The following is a 13,718-nucleotide window of genomic DNA, read 5'->3' as shown; positions in this document are numbered from 1 at the left end:
AAACTACTTTCACACTGTTGGATGTGCAGCTCAGAGCTCCTCACACCTGCACAGGGCCAGGGCAGTATCAGTTGCTGCAAGATGTCTTCTGTCTGGTTTTAAAGCTCCCAAGCAAGGAGTCTAGGGGTCTCTTGTAGAAGCTGTCCCTCTTGCAAGTTTCTCAGGGGTGTGCGCTGTGGTTGCTGTTCTTTTTCAGTCAAGGAGCTACTTTCCCAAAGCCCTGGTCTGGTTTCAGAGACCAAACTCCCCAAACTCGTATTTTGTGGGCTCCTCCAAGCCATCTCAGCAGAATCAGAGAACCAGCAGCTGAGGCTCTTGGTGCTGTCTGGCACATACTGAGCACCAGGGCTGGTAGTGAGCACCAAATCAGACTCAGCCTCCTGCCAAGTGACCCTTTGGCATCCTTTCCCCAGTCCCCTTCCCCTCATGTCCTGCTGCCTGCTGCTCCCACACTGTGGAGCTGGGGGTCACACCTCGGCCCCAGCCTGGCTTCCAGCACACCATCTCTCCTAGTGGTTTTGCAGCTGCTGTTTCTGCCAGCGCAGGGCACTGAAAAGTGCTGGCACTGCCAAAAACCCTGTGTGCACTACGACTCCCTAAACATCCCTTTATTTTTATTGTTCTGTTAATTACTGTTTAAACTTTAATAAGTCACTTCGTCAGGAGGGGGGACCTGCAGTGAGGTTTCTGTGCAAACACTGGGCCCGGCAGTGACTCTGGTGTAACATAACCCTTTATACAATGTGGGAATGTTTAGACTGTAACAGAAACTTGTTATTTTAATGACAGTTAAAGGGGGGGGGGGGGGGGGAAGAACAGAGCAAATGAAAAAGGGAAGCAAGTTTGTTGGGGAAACAGCTCATCTCAATCTCTCTGTCTGGCCTCTTTTCTCTTGGCTTTAATGATAGCTGGATGAGGAGGCTTTATGGCTTCTGTTGAAGCAAGTCTTGTTCCCAGAGATGCCCTACACAAGGCAGAGTGTGGTCCCCACTCTTCTGCGGAGTGAGGCTAACAGCAGAGAGATGCTGATGGAAGCAGCATGGCTTGATTTTGCTCAGAGGCAGCAGCAGATGCCTAAAGCCAATTTGAGCTCAGTCTAATTATTCTGACCCACACAGGAGACTTTCCCCTTCTATTCAGTGCTTCTTCCACTCTCTAAGTTTTTAAGTAGCTATGCTGAAAAGATGCTGGCACACCATAGATAAGACGACCCAGCATCCCATGGAAAAATGGACCTTGAAGCTAGAAAATGCTGCCTTATTCTGACTGGTTGCCACTCAGAAGGAGGAACCATTATGGACACCTGAGGGAGGGAAAGGGAGAGAGGGAGAATCTGGCTCATCCTCTCAGCAGTGGGAGGACAGAGGGTTCACAGCCATCCTCAACTTTAGATGTTGATACCTGTATTGCTTTGAGGTAATGGTGGGTGCCTGTGCAGTGGCTGATGTCCCTGCATCAGCACTGAAGTCACCTCCAGGTTTGGCTTAGCTATATTTAGCACTCACTATAGACAAGACTACATAGAATGATATATATGATCTGAAAACCTTCACCTCCTGCTGATCTCTCTGCTGCTACAGTGAAATCCCCAAAATCTGAGTGAGGAGTGACGCAAGACCAAGAGGAGGGAGAACTCCTGCCTTTTCCCTGTCAGGTTTCATGTTGGTCACTGGTCTGTGGCAGTTCTGCTCATCTGAGCATCAGAGCTTTCTCTTGCTGGCTGTGGGTGGTAGCCCGCAGGGGCCAAGGGAGGAGAGCTGTGAAGAGGGTATGGAGAGTACAAACTGGGTCAGAGGAGGTTTGGCAGGAGATGCTGGTGAGAGGGAAGCTGGGATGGTGTTGGGAACTTGAGGAACGAAGAGAGGAGAGGAAGAGCACACTAAGGCTGAGGGGATTGAGAGGGGAAGGGTGACACAAAGGGCAGAACTTTGGAGGGGAGAAGGGGTCAGGAAAGCCTTTCATAGCATCAAGAGCCTTCCTCAGGCACCAGCTTGTTGCCAGGAGTCCTGTTCCTCTGTGCAGAGACTCTCTCTCCTCTTTGCTGAGCTCCTGACCAAAACAGAAGCCTGGGGGGCTGAAACCTTGTAAAGCTTTCTGGTGAGGGTGGAGCAGAGGGGATGAAATCATGGTCCTTTGGGATCTCTGTGTTCTCCCAAGTGGGTGAGCGTGCAGGGAGCAGGCCAAAACAGTTCACGCTTTCCTCGCCTGCTACTGGGGCTGTGATTGTTATTGATTGGGTTTGCTGTTCTCGGCACTTTGTGTTTTTCCAGCTGAGCATTGGCTGCCCCTTGTATTTTTATTTATTTATTTATCTATTTATTTATTAACCTCTGCTATAGTTCAAATACTCACAAACATTGCACACAGGGCAGGTTTGTGCTCAGCCCTGTGCCAGCATTGTGCGGCTGCAGGGAGCCTGCACCGGGGTTGGGCACAGTTGGGAGAGTGCAGGGGCTGTGTAAGGCACCTTAGCATGCAAGCCTCCTTTCACTGGGGTGAAATTCATAGGGCTGTGTTACCTCTGGAAGTGTATCATATAAACAGGCAAAGAAATATGTCCTTGCAGAAAAAACAGTGTCAAGGCTTGATGTTGAAGCAAGCGATAGGAACATGCCCATGGATTTCCCATGCTTGGGCGTGTGTGATGTCTGTCTGGCTTGGGGTGCATAAGCTTCAACCCTGGAAGACCGAGGGCCAGGGGAGCTGTTAGGTGGAGAAATAGTTTTGTTCCATTTCCAACTTGTGGTCATGACTTTCAGACCCTGGTGAGCCCCTTGTGTTGGCCTGCTCTCACTCCAGCTGTGTCCCCACTCCAGCTGTGCCTGCTCATGGGGCCAGTGGCAGAAGCTGGCCCTTTAGGAATGGCATTTTCCAGGTTCCTGTGTGAGACATATCCCAGCTGCAAAAATAACCAGCCTATATACCCTGTGTAAAAACAGGAACAGCAGCGACACATCTGTCTGGTCTGGGCAGAGCCAGCTTCTAAGTAATGCCCCAAAAGGACATCAAGTGGCTGCAAGCCACTTGTCAGTGAGTGGAAACCCAAAATAGAGACCTTTGGGGAGGACTAGCCCATTGGAAGGATGGAGCTCTGCAGTGGGCAGAGCAACAGATACCTCTGGGCCTCTTGTAGGACCGATGGGTTCCACCAAGACATTAGTATTGACTGGCTTCTCTGGGCCAGCTGTGGGGCATGCAGGCTGCTGGTGCGGCCAAGGCAGGGGGCTGAGCCTGGCAGTGCTGGGCACCAGCATCCCCGAGAGCAGCCCCAGTTCTTCCCCTCAGCCCCTGCTCCTGCCTCTCCCATGGCTGGTGGGGTCACTTTGGTTGGAGAGCACAAGCTGAGCTCAAGGATAGAGCCCCCTGGACAGAGCCAAGGAGCCGCTGTATAAAAAACGCTGAGGTTTTCCTTTTCTGTACAGCGCGTTTCCCTAAATTGCCTTTGACTGTGTGCATCGCTAATGAAAGTTTATGCCCTTGTTAGAAGGACAGGCAGGTCCATTCCAGTTAGGGCTGGGTCTATCCTTCTGCCAACTGCCCTCCCCAGTGCGTGCGCGCGCACACACACACACACACACTCACTCTTGCTCGTTCTCCCTGGTGAATATAAGTGGAAGCTGTTTTATAAAAAAAAAAAAAAAAAAAAAAAAAAAGAGGAGGGGAAAGAAATTTCCATATTTGTGTAAGTTGCTTTTAAAGCATTTTATCATGTCATAAAAAAAAAGGAAAGTACTCTAGGAAATTGATCCTGCACACGAGCCCATTGGACAGAAGGACGTTGGGATGTTAATGGCTATTTTGCTCCAGGGTGGCTTATTAAAAAATTTATACATAAATGCTTAAAATTGCATAAATTATTAAAAAAAAAAAACATAGTAAGCAATTTGCAATCCCGATCCACTTTTCCCTTTTTTTTTTATTTCCCTTGTCATTCTTTTCTTCCCTTCTTTCTTACAAAAAAAAAAAAAAATCCTTCCCCTCTTCTCACCCTTGTCCCCTCCCTGTCTGAAAATGTGATGTGTCCAAAACTGTACATCTCTGTGTGCAAAATAAATACAATTTTAAATGTGCCCCACTGCTGCCCAGCAGAGCCAGCTACCAGGGGGAAATAAATTAAAAAAAAGAAAAAGGAGGGAAAAAAGAAAAAAAAAAAAAAAAAGAGGGGAGAAGAAAAAAGCAAAGCAAGAAAGAAGTTTGGATATGATGAGTGTTTCTCGCAGGCGTGGAATGTCACCCACATATCCTGGAGATTGTACTGGGGAGGTTTATGATGGTTTCCCATTGATTTGTTTCCCCGACGCAGCTGCCGACCTCTATTGAGGGACAAACATAATCAGCACTGACGCAAATTAGATGGTTATTCGTTTTGAAAATTGACAGAAAAACAATAAAAAAGATGAAATGCTCCCAAATCAATAGATATAATGAAATTCAAATAATCCGAGAGATGAGGTCTCCATGGCAACTGATAATGTGGAAAAGAAAACAATTTAATAAAGGACAGACACACTTTGAAAACAGATTGGGCAAAGGGAAGGCGGGGGGGTGAGGGAGCAAGGGGGGGCCGTGGGTTGGGTGGTGGTGGGAGGGGGCAGCAGGAGGAGGTGGTGGTGGGGAGCCAGAGCCGGCTGCCTCTCCGGTTGGTTAGCGGTGCTGTAGTGAAGGATCACTGTCCATCCCAAGGACGCTTGCCATAATTAAGAGAGGCTTTCGGTCCAGAAAGTGCAGATTCAGGTTTTAATACACAAAATTATTTCAGGAGCACTGAATCGGAAAGTCGTTTGTTATGACCTTCCTGAGAGGCCTGGAGCAGGGCATGTTGGAGGCGCGGCGGCTGAGCCAGCTGAGTTATGGCATATTTGTGTTTTTATAGTGCGGAGGGGAGGGGGGAAGGGGGGAAGAAGGTTAAACAGTATTTACAGCTCAGTTGTTTTCAGAAAGGAAAGAGAAATAGAGTTCATGAAAAGATGCGAGTGGAAGAGAGAGAGAGGGAGAGGGAGAGATCCCCTGCCCGGCAAACACACTCCGCTGGGACGCCAGCTCCAGTGAGACACTCACCGGTGCTCTTTTTGCCTTAAGGTGTGAGGTGCAGATGGGCTGGGGGTAAAGAGGGGCTGTGTGGTGGGATGGGGAGCGTGTCTGTCCCTGCTGCCAAGTCTCTGCAGGGTCCAGCTGTGAGTCCAGTCTTTTCACTCCAAGCTGCAGAATAAACTGCTTCTGGCATGTGGCTTGTGCTGAAAGTGTGAGTGTGAGAGTGAGTGAATGCATGCAGGGTGCTCTGCCTGCACAGGTGGCTGCCTTCCCGCGGTTGCATGTGTGGCTGCTGCTGGGCTGCCTGGCCGGGGGTGCTTCCCAGCTGTGGGTGCTTCCCAGCTGTGGGTGCTCCCCATGAGCACTGGGGCTGAGCAGAGCTCAGTGTGTGGGGTCTGCACCCCAGGGAGGTGCAGCCGCGGTGTCACAGGCTGTGTGCTGGGCTGTGCATTGGGCTGTACGCTGGGCTGTGCGCTGAGCTGTGCACGGGGCTGTGTGGATGTGCCACTGGTGTGGTCACAGGTACCTGACTGCCAGTGTGCCTTAGCATGTGGTCTGTGTTCATGGGCACACAGGCATGAGGCTGTGTGTGGTTGTGTGCTGGCTCTGTTTGCCTCTGCATGTGATCGTGGCCACGTTTGTCTACACGTGTGTGTCCCACTGATGGGTGTTTGCAAGCAGGGATAGCACTGGTGCATGGATGGGCTCACGAGGACAGGAGATAAGAACATGAGCCCTAATGACCAGAAGAAAGAGCAGCAAAAGGCAAGCCAGAGCATTAGTGAGGCGTGGAGTGAGTGCTCACCCAGCCCAGCTGGTGGGGTTTCTCTCCCATGCCACTCTGACATGACTGCTGAGCTAACAAGCTCAGGGATGACCCTCTGCTTTCAGAACAGAGCTTGGGTATCCTCTGGCCAAGCCACGAGCCTTTTCCATGTGAACAGGATGGACAAGTGTTCCTCCTACCCATGTTGCACAGCATTTGCAGGAGCTAAGCATCTCTGGGGATTCAGGAGCCCCTGAAGAAACAGTGCTGTGTGTGATGGGTGCCTGCTCTGTGAGTTCACAAGACTCCCATCCCTACCTGGGGATTATTAAAACCTCATAGGGCTCTGAGTGCCTCCTTTAGAGACCAAACCCAGATATATAGCTCAGTCAGCGGTCGAGGCTGTGGGGAGGATGTAAGACAAGCAGGAAGGCTCAAATTCCCTAGTTTGCAGCTGAGGTCTCACCTCATGTGGGCTAACACACTGATTTACTTTGCAGGACCTGGAAAGACCACATTTTCTGCCCCTGTGTTTCTTAGTGATGCAACAAGCATTCAGGCTTCCAACTCCCATTTAGCTCCTGACTTCCCACTGCAATTAATTAGGAGTCTGCATTCTTTGTTGGGTCTGAGCTTAATAGTGCTGAAAGGAATTGCAAATTGCTCTTAAACTGGCTCCCGACTATCCACAGGGTTTGGAGGGACCCTTTTTTAGGAGATGGCTTACTTAACCCCTGCCCTGGGTTAGGAATGGCCTGAGCCCAGCCTCCCCACTCACGTGAGTCATGGTGGGTTTGGATTCTCTGTAAAGTAACTCATTAAAGACAGTCACCAAGAGGGACTGATGAAACTTCAAGCAATTCCCTTCCGAATCTATGTACTTCAAGAGACCTGTTGTCTCTCCCAGGTCCTTTTTATTCCCCCAGCATCAGGTACTTGTAGCTAAGTCTGGTTTTCTTTTCTACACCTCGATGTTTCACTGCACCTCCTGCCCTATTTCAGCATTTACAAAGGTGTCTCAGCAGCATTTCGAAGAGGCTTGTGTTTTGGCCTCTGCTTCACTCCTTGGGAGCTGGCTCCCATCTGGGCTGCCTGGACCTGATCCGGAGGCTTTCCCAGCCCTCTTTACTTTCCACCATCCCTTCCCTCCCTCACTCTGTGTCCACCGTGTCCTCCTGGCACAGCACCCAGAGCGTGCTGTGTGTACAGAGAGGTGAATCTAGGCACCATGTTTGCATTTAGTTGCCCTGACAACCTGTCTAGCTTCATAGGGAGCTTTCCAAGGGCCACACAGCCAGCCTGCAGGGACCTGCTGCTGCTGAGCTATTACTCTTCACTCTCCCCTCTGCGTCTTTCCCCTTGGTTTTCTTCACAACCTGTGGGGAGATTGATGGCAGGATTGTGATGTAGATGTTAGCAGTTCTGCTTGATTTATGGAGTTACTTAGGCTGAGTGAGGCCACTTAGGCTCATCTGGATAGTAAACCTTTTAACTGGACTAAGAAATTAGTAATAAATATATAAATAAGGCAAGTAGGAGAAACTGGATCAGAAAAGCCAGTCTTCTTGGCTTTATGTTATCTGAAAGAAAGACTGAAGACAGAAGATTCATGAGGAGCCTCTCTGAGCCTGGGAGCAGTGAGACCCTCTGCTCATTGTGTTAGGCTGGAGCTCTGAGAGCAGGATTTCATGAGACCAAAAAGAGGAAGCTGTTGAAAAGACTCATCAAAGATCCTGCATTGACAGATGAATTAGAACGTTTGCTGCAGGACACAAGCTTCTGAGCTTCAAACTGTCCTGAATCAATAACTTCTCCTCTGCTGTTCCTTGAATTGCAGTAGCACCTAAAATTGCAAACAAGATGCTGGGCCCACTAAGCTAGGCAGGAAACCTTTGCTCAGATGGCTGACCATCTGAAAAGCAGGTTAAGGGCAGCTGGGACCCTGCATGATGTTACTTGCCCAGTATCAGAGCAGGCAGAACCAGAGCTCGTAACTGACCTTACTCGCATTTCCCCCTGGTGTTTCCCCTCTGCTCCTTTTGTTAATTTTGGAAGGTCCCTGTGTTACTTGTATGCAGAGAGAGGGCCTTATTTCCTGTCCTGGAGGTTCAGGGTAGATGGCTGCAGAGTAGGTCAAAGGGAGGAATAGAGGCAAGAAACTTTACCTCAGCACTCAGGGCTGCGCAGCCCTCAGTGTAAGGAGGCTGGGGGTAGACAAGATCAAAGCACGTCTAGGATCATTTTTGAGATCTGCTCAGGAAAAGGTTCAGACGTGCGTTACTAAAGAGCTGTGAAGAAGGATTAGTCCTGTCCTTGCTCGCAGTTGAACCACTTTCCCCACCAGCTGTGCCAAATGCCTGTGAAGAGCTGGTGGAGCGGCAGCAGCACAGGTCAGTGGCAGGTGAGAAGGCAGTGTCGCAGAGGAGACCGGCGGGTGCAAGGCAGTGGCGCTGGTGCAGAGGCTGTCACAGTTCAGCTGTGAGGGGAGAAGGGCCTCAAGTGGGACTGTACAGGGGTGGGTGAGGGGGCAGGCTCCAGTGGCTGCATGATGCAGGTGAGGAGGTCTGTGCGGTGGGAGAGGGCTGATGCGGCAGCTGAGGAGCGCAGTGCTGAGCGTTTGCAGGTGCCCGTCCTGCTCTGCTGCCTGCCAGCCAGGCTCTGCTCTCCAGTGCGGACTCTGCGGACTCTAGAGGACTTTGAGTTGCAGCCCATTGCACCATTGCAGCAGGAGTGGCTGTGCTAGGGCCAGCTCACTCCCAGTGTGAGGTCTGCACTGCCTTTCTCTCCCTGGCCAGTGATATATGGCATAAATTAGGCCTCTGAAGGGGGATACTGCATCCTTAAGAAGAAATATGTCCTCATTTTTCTTAAACACCGTTTGCACTGAGTGAAATGTTTAGAAGGGACGCTGAGGGATAACTTTATTTCTTACTAGGGAGTTCAGAGCCGTTCAGTTAAACCCATAAAACACTGGGAGTAGGGAAGCTGACAGCCTGCCCGTGCATTAGAAAAGCCATTACTCATCTAGGGGAAATTCACCCCATGCTAGAGCCTCATGTTGCCAATGGGTTGGTCTAGGAGAGGACACAGGATCATCTCCCTTGGCCATCTAAGGGGTCAGAAGGATGCTCAGAGGTGGAAAAGCTCAGTTAGTAACAATCCAGCACAGTGACAGAGTGCTGATATGGAGATCTCAAAGGACTGAGTAAACACGGCTGGATTCAGCCTGCTGAGTGGGTAATCATTCTCCTTCCTCCTCTGAATGGGAAAACCAAGGCACAGAATGCTGGGGAGGCTGATGGTTACGCCATGATTGTAAACCAGGCTAGAAGCCAGCACCCCTTGCATTAACCCCCAACTTAAATCACCAAAACCAAATTCCCCTCCAGAGCAAGGAGTGAAACTCAAGAGCCCTGACCATGTTCCCAGGATGGAGTTGGGATTCCTGACTGCACCTTCATGGCCCCCATGTTCAGCCTTTTCTTCCCAATGGGACTTAGAAAATCCACTGGAAGTCCAAGGCAGGGTCTTGTGGGTGGTAGTAATGGGAATTCCTATCTCAGGTGATGGTTAGTGGTGTGGTGGCTGAGTTACAGGTGGCTGGGTGGGCATCTGCCCTTGCACAGGGACTGCCAGTGCCAGCTACTGTCATTCCCCCAGCAGCTGCTTGTCCGAGGGGACAGAGCCACAGGCACCCAGCATCATGGCAGACAAGGAGACAAGGCCCTGGCCAGCAAGAGGGTTGTGACTTTCTATTTGATACTTTATTTTGGCAGCTTGACACCAAAAGATTTAATATTTGTTTGAGATGAGAAACTGTTCTCAAATGAATTTGGAGAGCCTGGGAATTAATGTCAGCCCCCCCCGCCTTCCCTCCCTAAGCACCCCTCCTCCCCATCAGCTCAGCCCCCCCCTTTCAATTTCTGAAGCCTGCTGATTTGAATATTTATAAATATCAGTAAATTATTTATTGTAGCAATCTGCTGTGCCATTTCACCAATTGCTGTTAACACTTTAGGGCTCGCTCTTCAGGAGGACGCAACGGGAGAAAACAGGCACCTGGGGGCTGGGAGCATTCTCTGGGGAGGGGACTTTTGTACCAGGGCAGAGCCTGAGTGGCTGTGGTCCCTCTGCATGCAACACAAGAAGAGTTGGGGGTGTTTGCAGGAGAGGATGGGGACCCTCTGTGCCCGGTACTAGGGGACACTGCAAGACATGAGGGAAAGGGAGGCTTGTGTTAGTGAGAGAGAACAGCACGGACTGCCTGATGGGATGGTCTTTTTGCTGTAGCAGCCTTGCAGGCTTAGCCCTGCAGAGTGCAGGAACCTCACTCTGCTTAGAGCTCAGCACTAACCCTCTTTGCTTCTAGTTTTGGTCTCCTTACGGAGGAAAACACCTTTTGGTTTCTCTTTTCCCATGCCTTCCCCCCATAACTGCACTTCTGCACTGAAAATCCACACCATTCTGAAGTGATGTGGCTAATTTGTTTGGGAAAAGGGGGTCTCCCTGTGTTCATGAGCTCTTCTGGAGAAACCCTGGCTCAGCACCAGAGCAGCCTAGTAGCTAGGTGGGAAATAGTAGTTGAGCTGCCCAACAGAGTCCCAGTGCAGGGCACCAGCACCTCCAGAGTCCTGTTGCTTCCCCCTCCTCTCAGGATGTCTTCTGTCCTTCACTGCCCAATGCTGGCTTCTGTACACTGTTCCTTGCTGTATCTAGGGAATGACAGCTTTAGTGCTGCAGCTGAGAAGGCTGAGCAAAGGGAAGCAGGACAGACTTGCTGAAGGGAACTGGTGCTGGTCTCTGCCCCTTTTGGCCAGGGTTGAACCAGGCTCAGGGGGCTGGAAACAGGGAGAAAAGTGGCCTCTTGCATGCCTGAAGTTGGCAGCGTGGCAGGCAGGAGAAGGTCACGCGTTGCTGACTGCAGGCAGACCGCACAGGCAGTAGCCATAGGGACCAGAGCAGAGTCCCCATCTTTTCCTCCATGGTTTATGGATGGGCTGTGTGGGGAGAGCCCTCACAGCTCTGGGAAAGCAGGGAGTGTAGCTGGCAGCATTTCCTGAGCTGGCTGCTCACTTCATTTCTCCTCCCACGTCTTTGATTCTCCTTCTCTCTGCCCAGTGCTGAGCTGGAGCCTGTCAGGTCTGACTTTCACACTGAGGGCTTTCCCCAGCTTCACGCAGACACACACAGGCAGGATCCATGCTTTGCAGGGCAGAGGAGGTTGTTAAAGAGCCTCTGTGAACTCCCCAAGGTCAGCCAGAAGAGACAGCATCCACTAATCCAAGGTCATTTCCTGGGCTAAAAGCAATAAAATGTTTTATTGATAAACTGAAGAGGGGAAAATACACACACTAAATCCACTCTCACACAGTGTGGGCCATGCCTGGGCTCTTACTGCCCTTGCCCTGGCCCTGCCTGGGATAATGCACCAGGGGAAGGGAGATGTTTTCTGAAAGGGCCTGAGTGTTTGGCTGCCTTCCCTGCCTTCTCCTGGTGAGTGACTGGGCGCTGCCAGGGCATTGCTCTGGGGAAGCATGTTCCAAATGCTCCCGTGGCCTTCTGCTGTGAAGGTTTGGCTCCATCTTAGGGACTACAGCTCAAGTGTGAAGAAGCTCCCACATGCAGCATCCTCACCCCACCCCAGCAAGCTGTGCTGCCCTCCCTGTTTAGGGCTCCTGGGCAGACTGGAGTCTCTCCTGTCAAGTGGTTAAAAAACAAAGGGACTGTGCAGCATGTCTGCCCTCCTTCCCTCTCCCTCCCCGCCCCAAATAATGCTGTTAATAATTAATTGAATGAGAGCTTCCAGCTCCTGGAAAGCTGGCACTGGGACCTCCCTCTTGAACGGAGCTGCTCAGCTGGGCTTAAAACTCTTCAATAGGAATATGAAAGCTCCATCTGTTCGAGGTACCCAGCCCTCTGAAGTGACAGCATGCTGTCCCTCCCCAGCCAGCACCCCTCTCCCCACAGCATGGGCCCTCCTGCCCCTTCTGTCCTGCCCCTCCCCAACCCCTGCTTTATCCCACAGGGTCCTCCCTGCACCCGCTGCTCTTCCCACACCACTAAGCTCCTGTCACACACCTAGGACCCCATCTCCTCTACCCATGCCAGCTAGTTCTTCCAGCTCACATGCATCCCTTTTTCATCCCCTTTATCCCTTTACTGGGGTGCACTTCATAGGATCATAGAATTGTTTTGGTTGGAAAAGACCTCTAAGATCATCAAGTCCAACTTTCAACCTGACACCTCTGTGGCCATTAAACCCCAGTCACTGACCCCAAGCCAAAGCCAGACTTTTCCTTGCCCTGCAAAGCCAGACTTGCTCTTTGCAGCACCATTTACCCCTCCAGCTGGGATGCCCTATTTCTGCCCATGCTGCAAAGCCCTCCATTCCCAGACACGGTGCACCCCCACAGGTCTTGTCCTCCCTTGGGGGAGGCAGAGCTAAGCCATGGCCACCTTGGTAGCACCCACCATAGAGTTTATGGGTGAGAAAGTGTTGCTTTGGGGACTGTGTAGAGAGAGAGCCTGGGACTGTACACAGGGTGCTGGCAGCACATGGGGACTGCGGGAAAGCGGGATGGTGGGGGAAGCAATCTGGGCTTGTCAGCAGCAAAACAGCAAGATGGCTTTTGTCCTCTTTGCCGGGCCTGGTTGCAACAAGCCATAGCTTTCCTGCAGAGGGAGGTTTGCTCTCAAGATGCCACAGGGCTGGGTGCAGAGAGGAGGGAGCCGATGTCTCCTGGCGGGGTGTGGGGAGGGGGCAGGTGGAGTAAACTCCCAGTGGCATTGTTTTCAGAGGAAGTGCTCAGTGTAAATAGAGCATGTGGGAGAGTTTGTCCTGGGCAGAGATGAAAAGTTCGTTTGACAGGCTCAGGTTATAAACGGCTTCCTCAGATTGATGTGAAATCAAAACATTTCTATTTAGATGGAGAAAATGAAGGGGGATGTTTACTTAGCCTGGAATCTTTAAACAGTGCAATGGAGACGTGGGGTGATTTGGGGTGGGGAGCTCAGCCTGGCGGGAGGGAGCCTCTGCCTGCCAATCCTGACCTTGGGCAGATTGAGGGTCCTTCATTCAACATCTCAATGCTCCATTCCTCTGCCTGAGTGAACAAAACATGGATGCTCTGGTCCCTTTTGGCCAGATGGCCATCTTCAGTGTTTCTTTGTAAGAAGGGGTTTCCTTCTTCTTCTGAAATTGGGAGGCTAAAAGAGGGCAACAGAACTGTTGAAATGGGTGATGTCCCTTCTGTTCCCTACACAAAGAAATAAGGCAATGGAAAGAGAAAACAATGTGTTCAGGTTGCAAGGCTGGCAGAAGCAGCTGGGAGTTCTGATCTTCTGCAACCAAATGTGCATCGGTGGAATGGAGATACGTAAGAGCCCTGGTAGTATAGAGCAGGTCCCACCTTGGGAAGGTCTCTGGGAGGGTTAGTTTTGCAAAACTGGAGAAGGTGTATTTGCAGAACTTCCCTTTTTTAAACTTAAACTTTAGGCAAAGATTCTCAAAATCTTGATGCACAGTATTGCTGTGCTCACAAAAAAAGTCCCAGGCACAAGGAGAAGGGACAGGATGATGCAGAGGGCAAGGGCAGGAGCTGTGGGGCAGAAGCTGGGGAGGCAGAGGGGCAAAGCCAGAGTGTGTGAGATGGAAAGAGGCAGGAAGAGGAATGGAAGACAAGTTGCAGGCTCCCTGGAGTTGCTGTGTGCACGGCAAGCGCAGCCCCGGGAACGTCTGTTCCTCTCTTCCTTTGAATAAATATTTATATATTCATTTGCTGGCTGGTGCACGCACTTGGCTGCTCACCTCCAGACCAGAATAATGGGACCTGCCCTGGCTGCAGAGAGGGGGAGGGCAGCGAGGGTTTGGGCTGCCGCGTGTCTGCCTCCCAGTTATCTCCAGCTGCGAGCAGTGCTGATC

General features: G+C 51.1%; 1 protein-coding gene across 1 annotated transcript in view; it reads left to right on the top strand.

Moving 5' to 3' along the window:
- CASZ1 (castor zinc finger 1) overlaps positions 1-13,718 on the top strand; it is a 63,549-nt gene that overhangs the window by 1,802 nt on the left and 48,029 nt on the right. Inside the window, exon 2 of the mRNA XM_054394844.1 lies at positions 8,142-8,198. Coding sequence (XP_054250819.1) covers positions 8,142-8,198 — 57 coding nt within the window. The remainder of the gene's footprint in view (positions 1-8,141; positions 8,199-13,718) is intronic.

Source organism: Indicator indicator, chromosome 32 (assembly GCF_027791375.1).
Source record: "Indicator indicator isolate 239-I01 chromosome 32, UM_Iind_1.1, whole genome shotgun sequence".
Taxonomy (NCBI): Eukaryota; Metazoa; Chordata; class Aves; order Piciformes; family Indicatoridae; genus Indicator; species Indicator indicator.
Note: the sequence above shows the minus strand (reverse complement) of the source record. Positions and strands in the feature narration are given on the sequence as shown.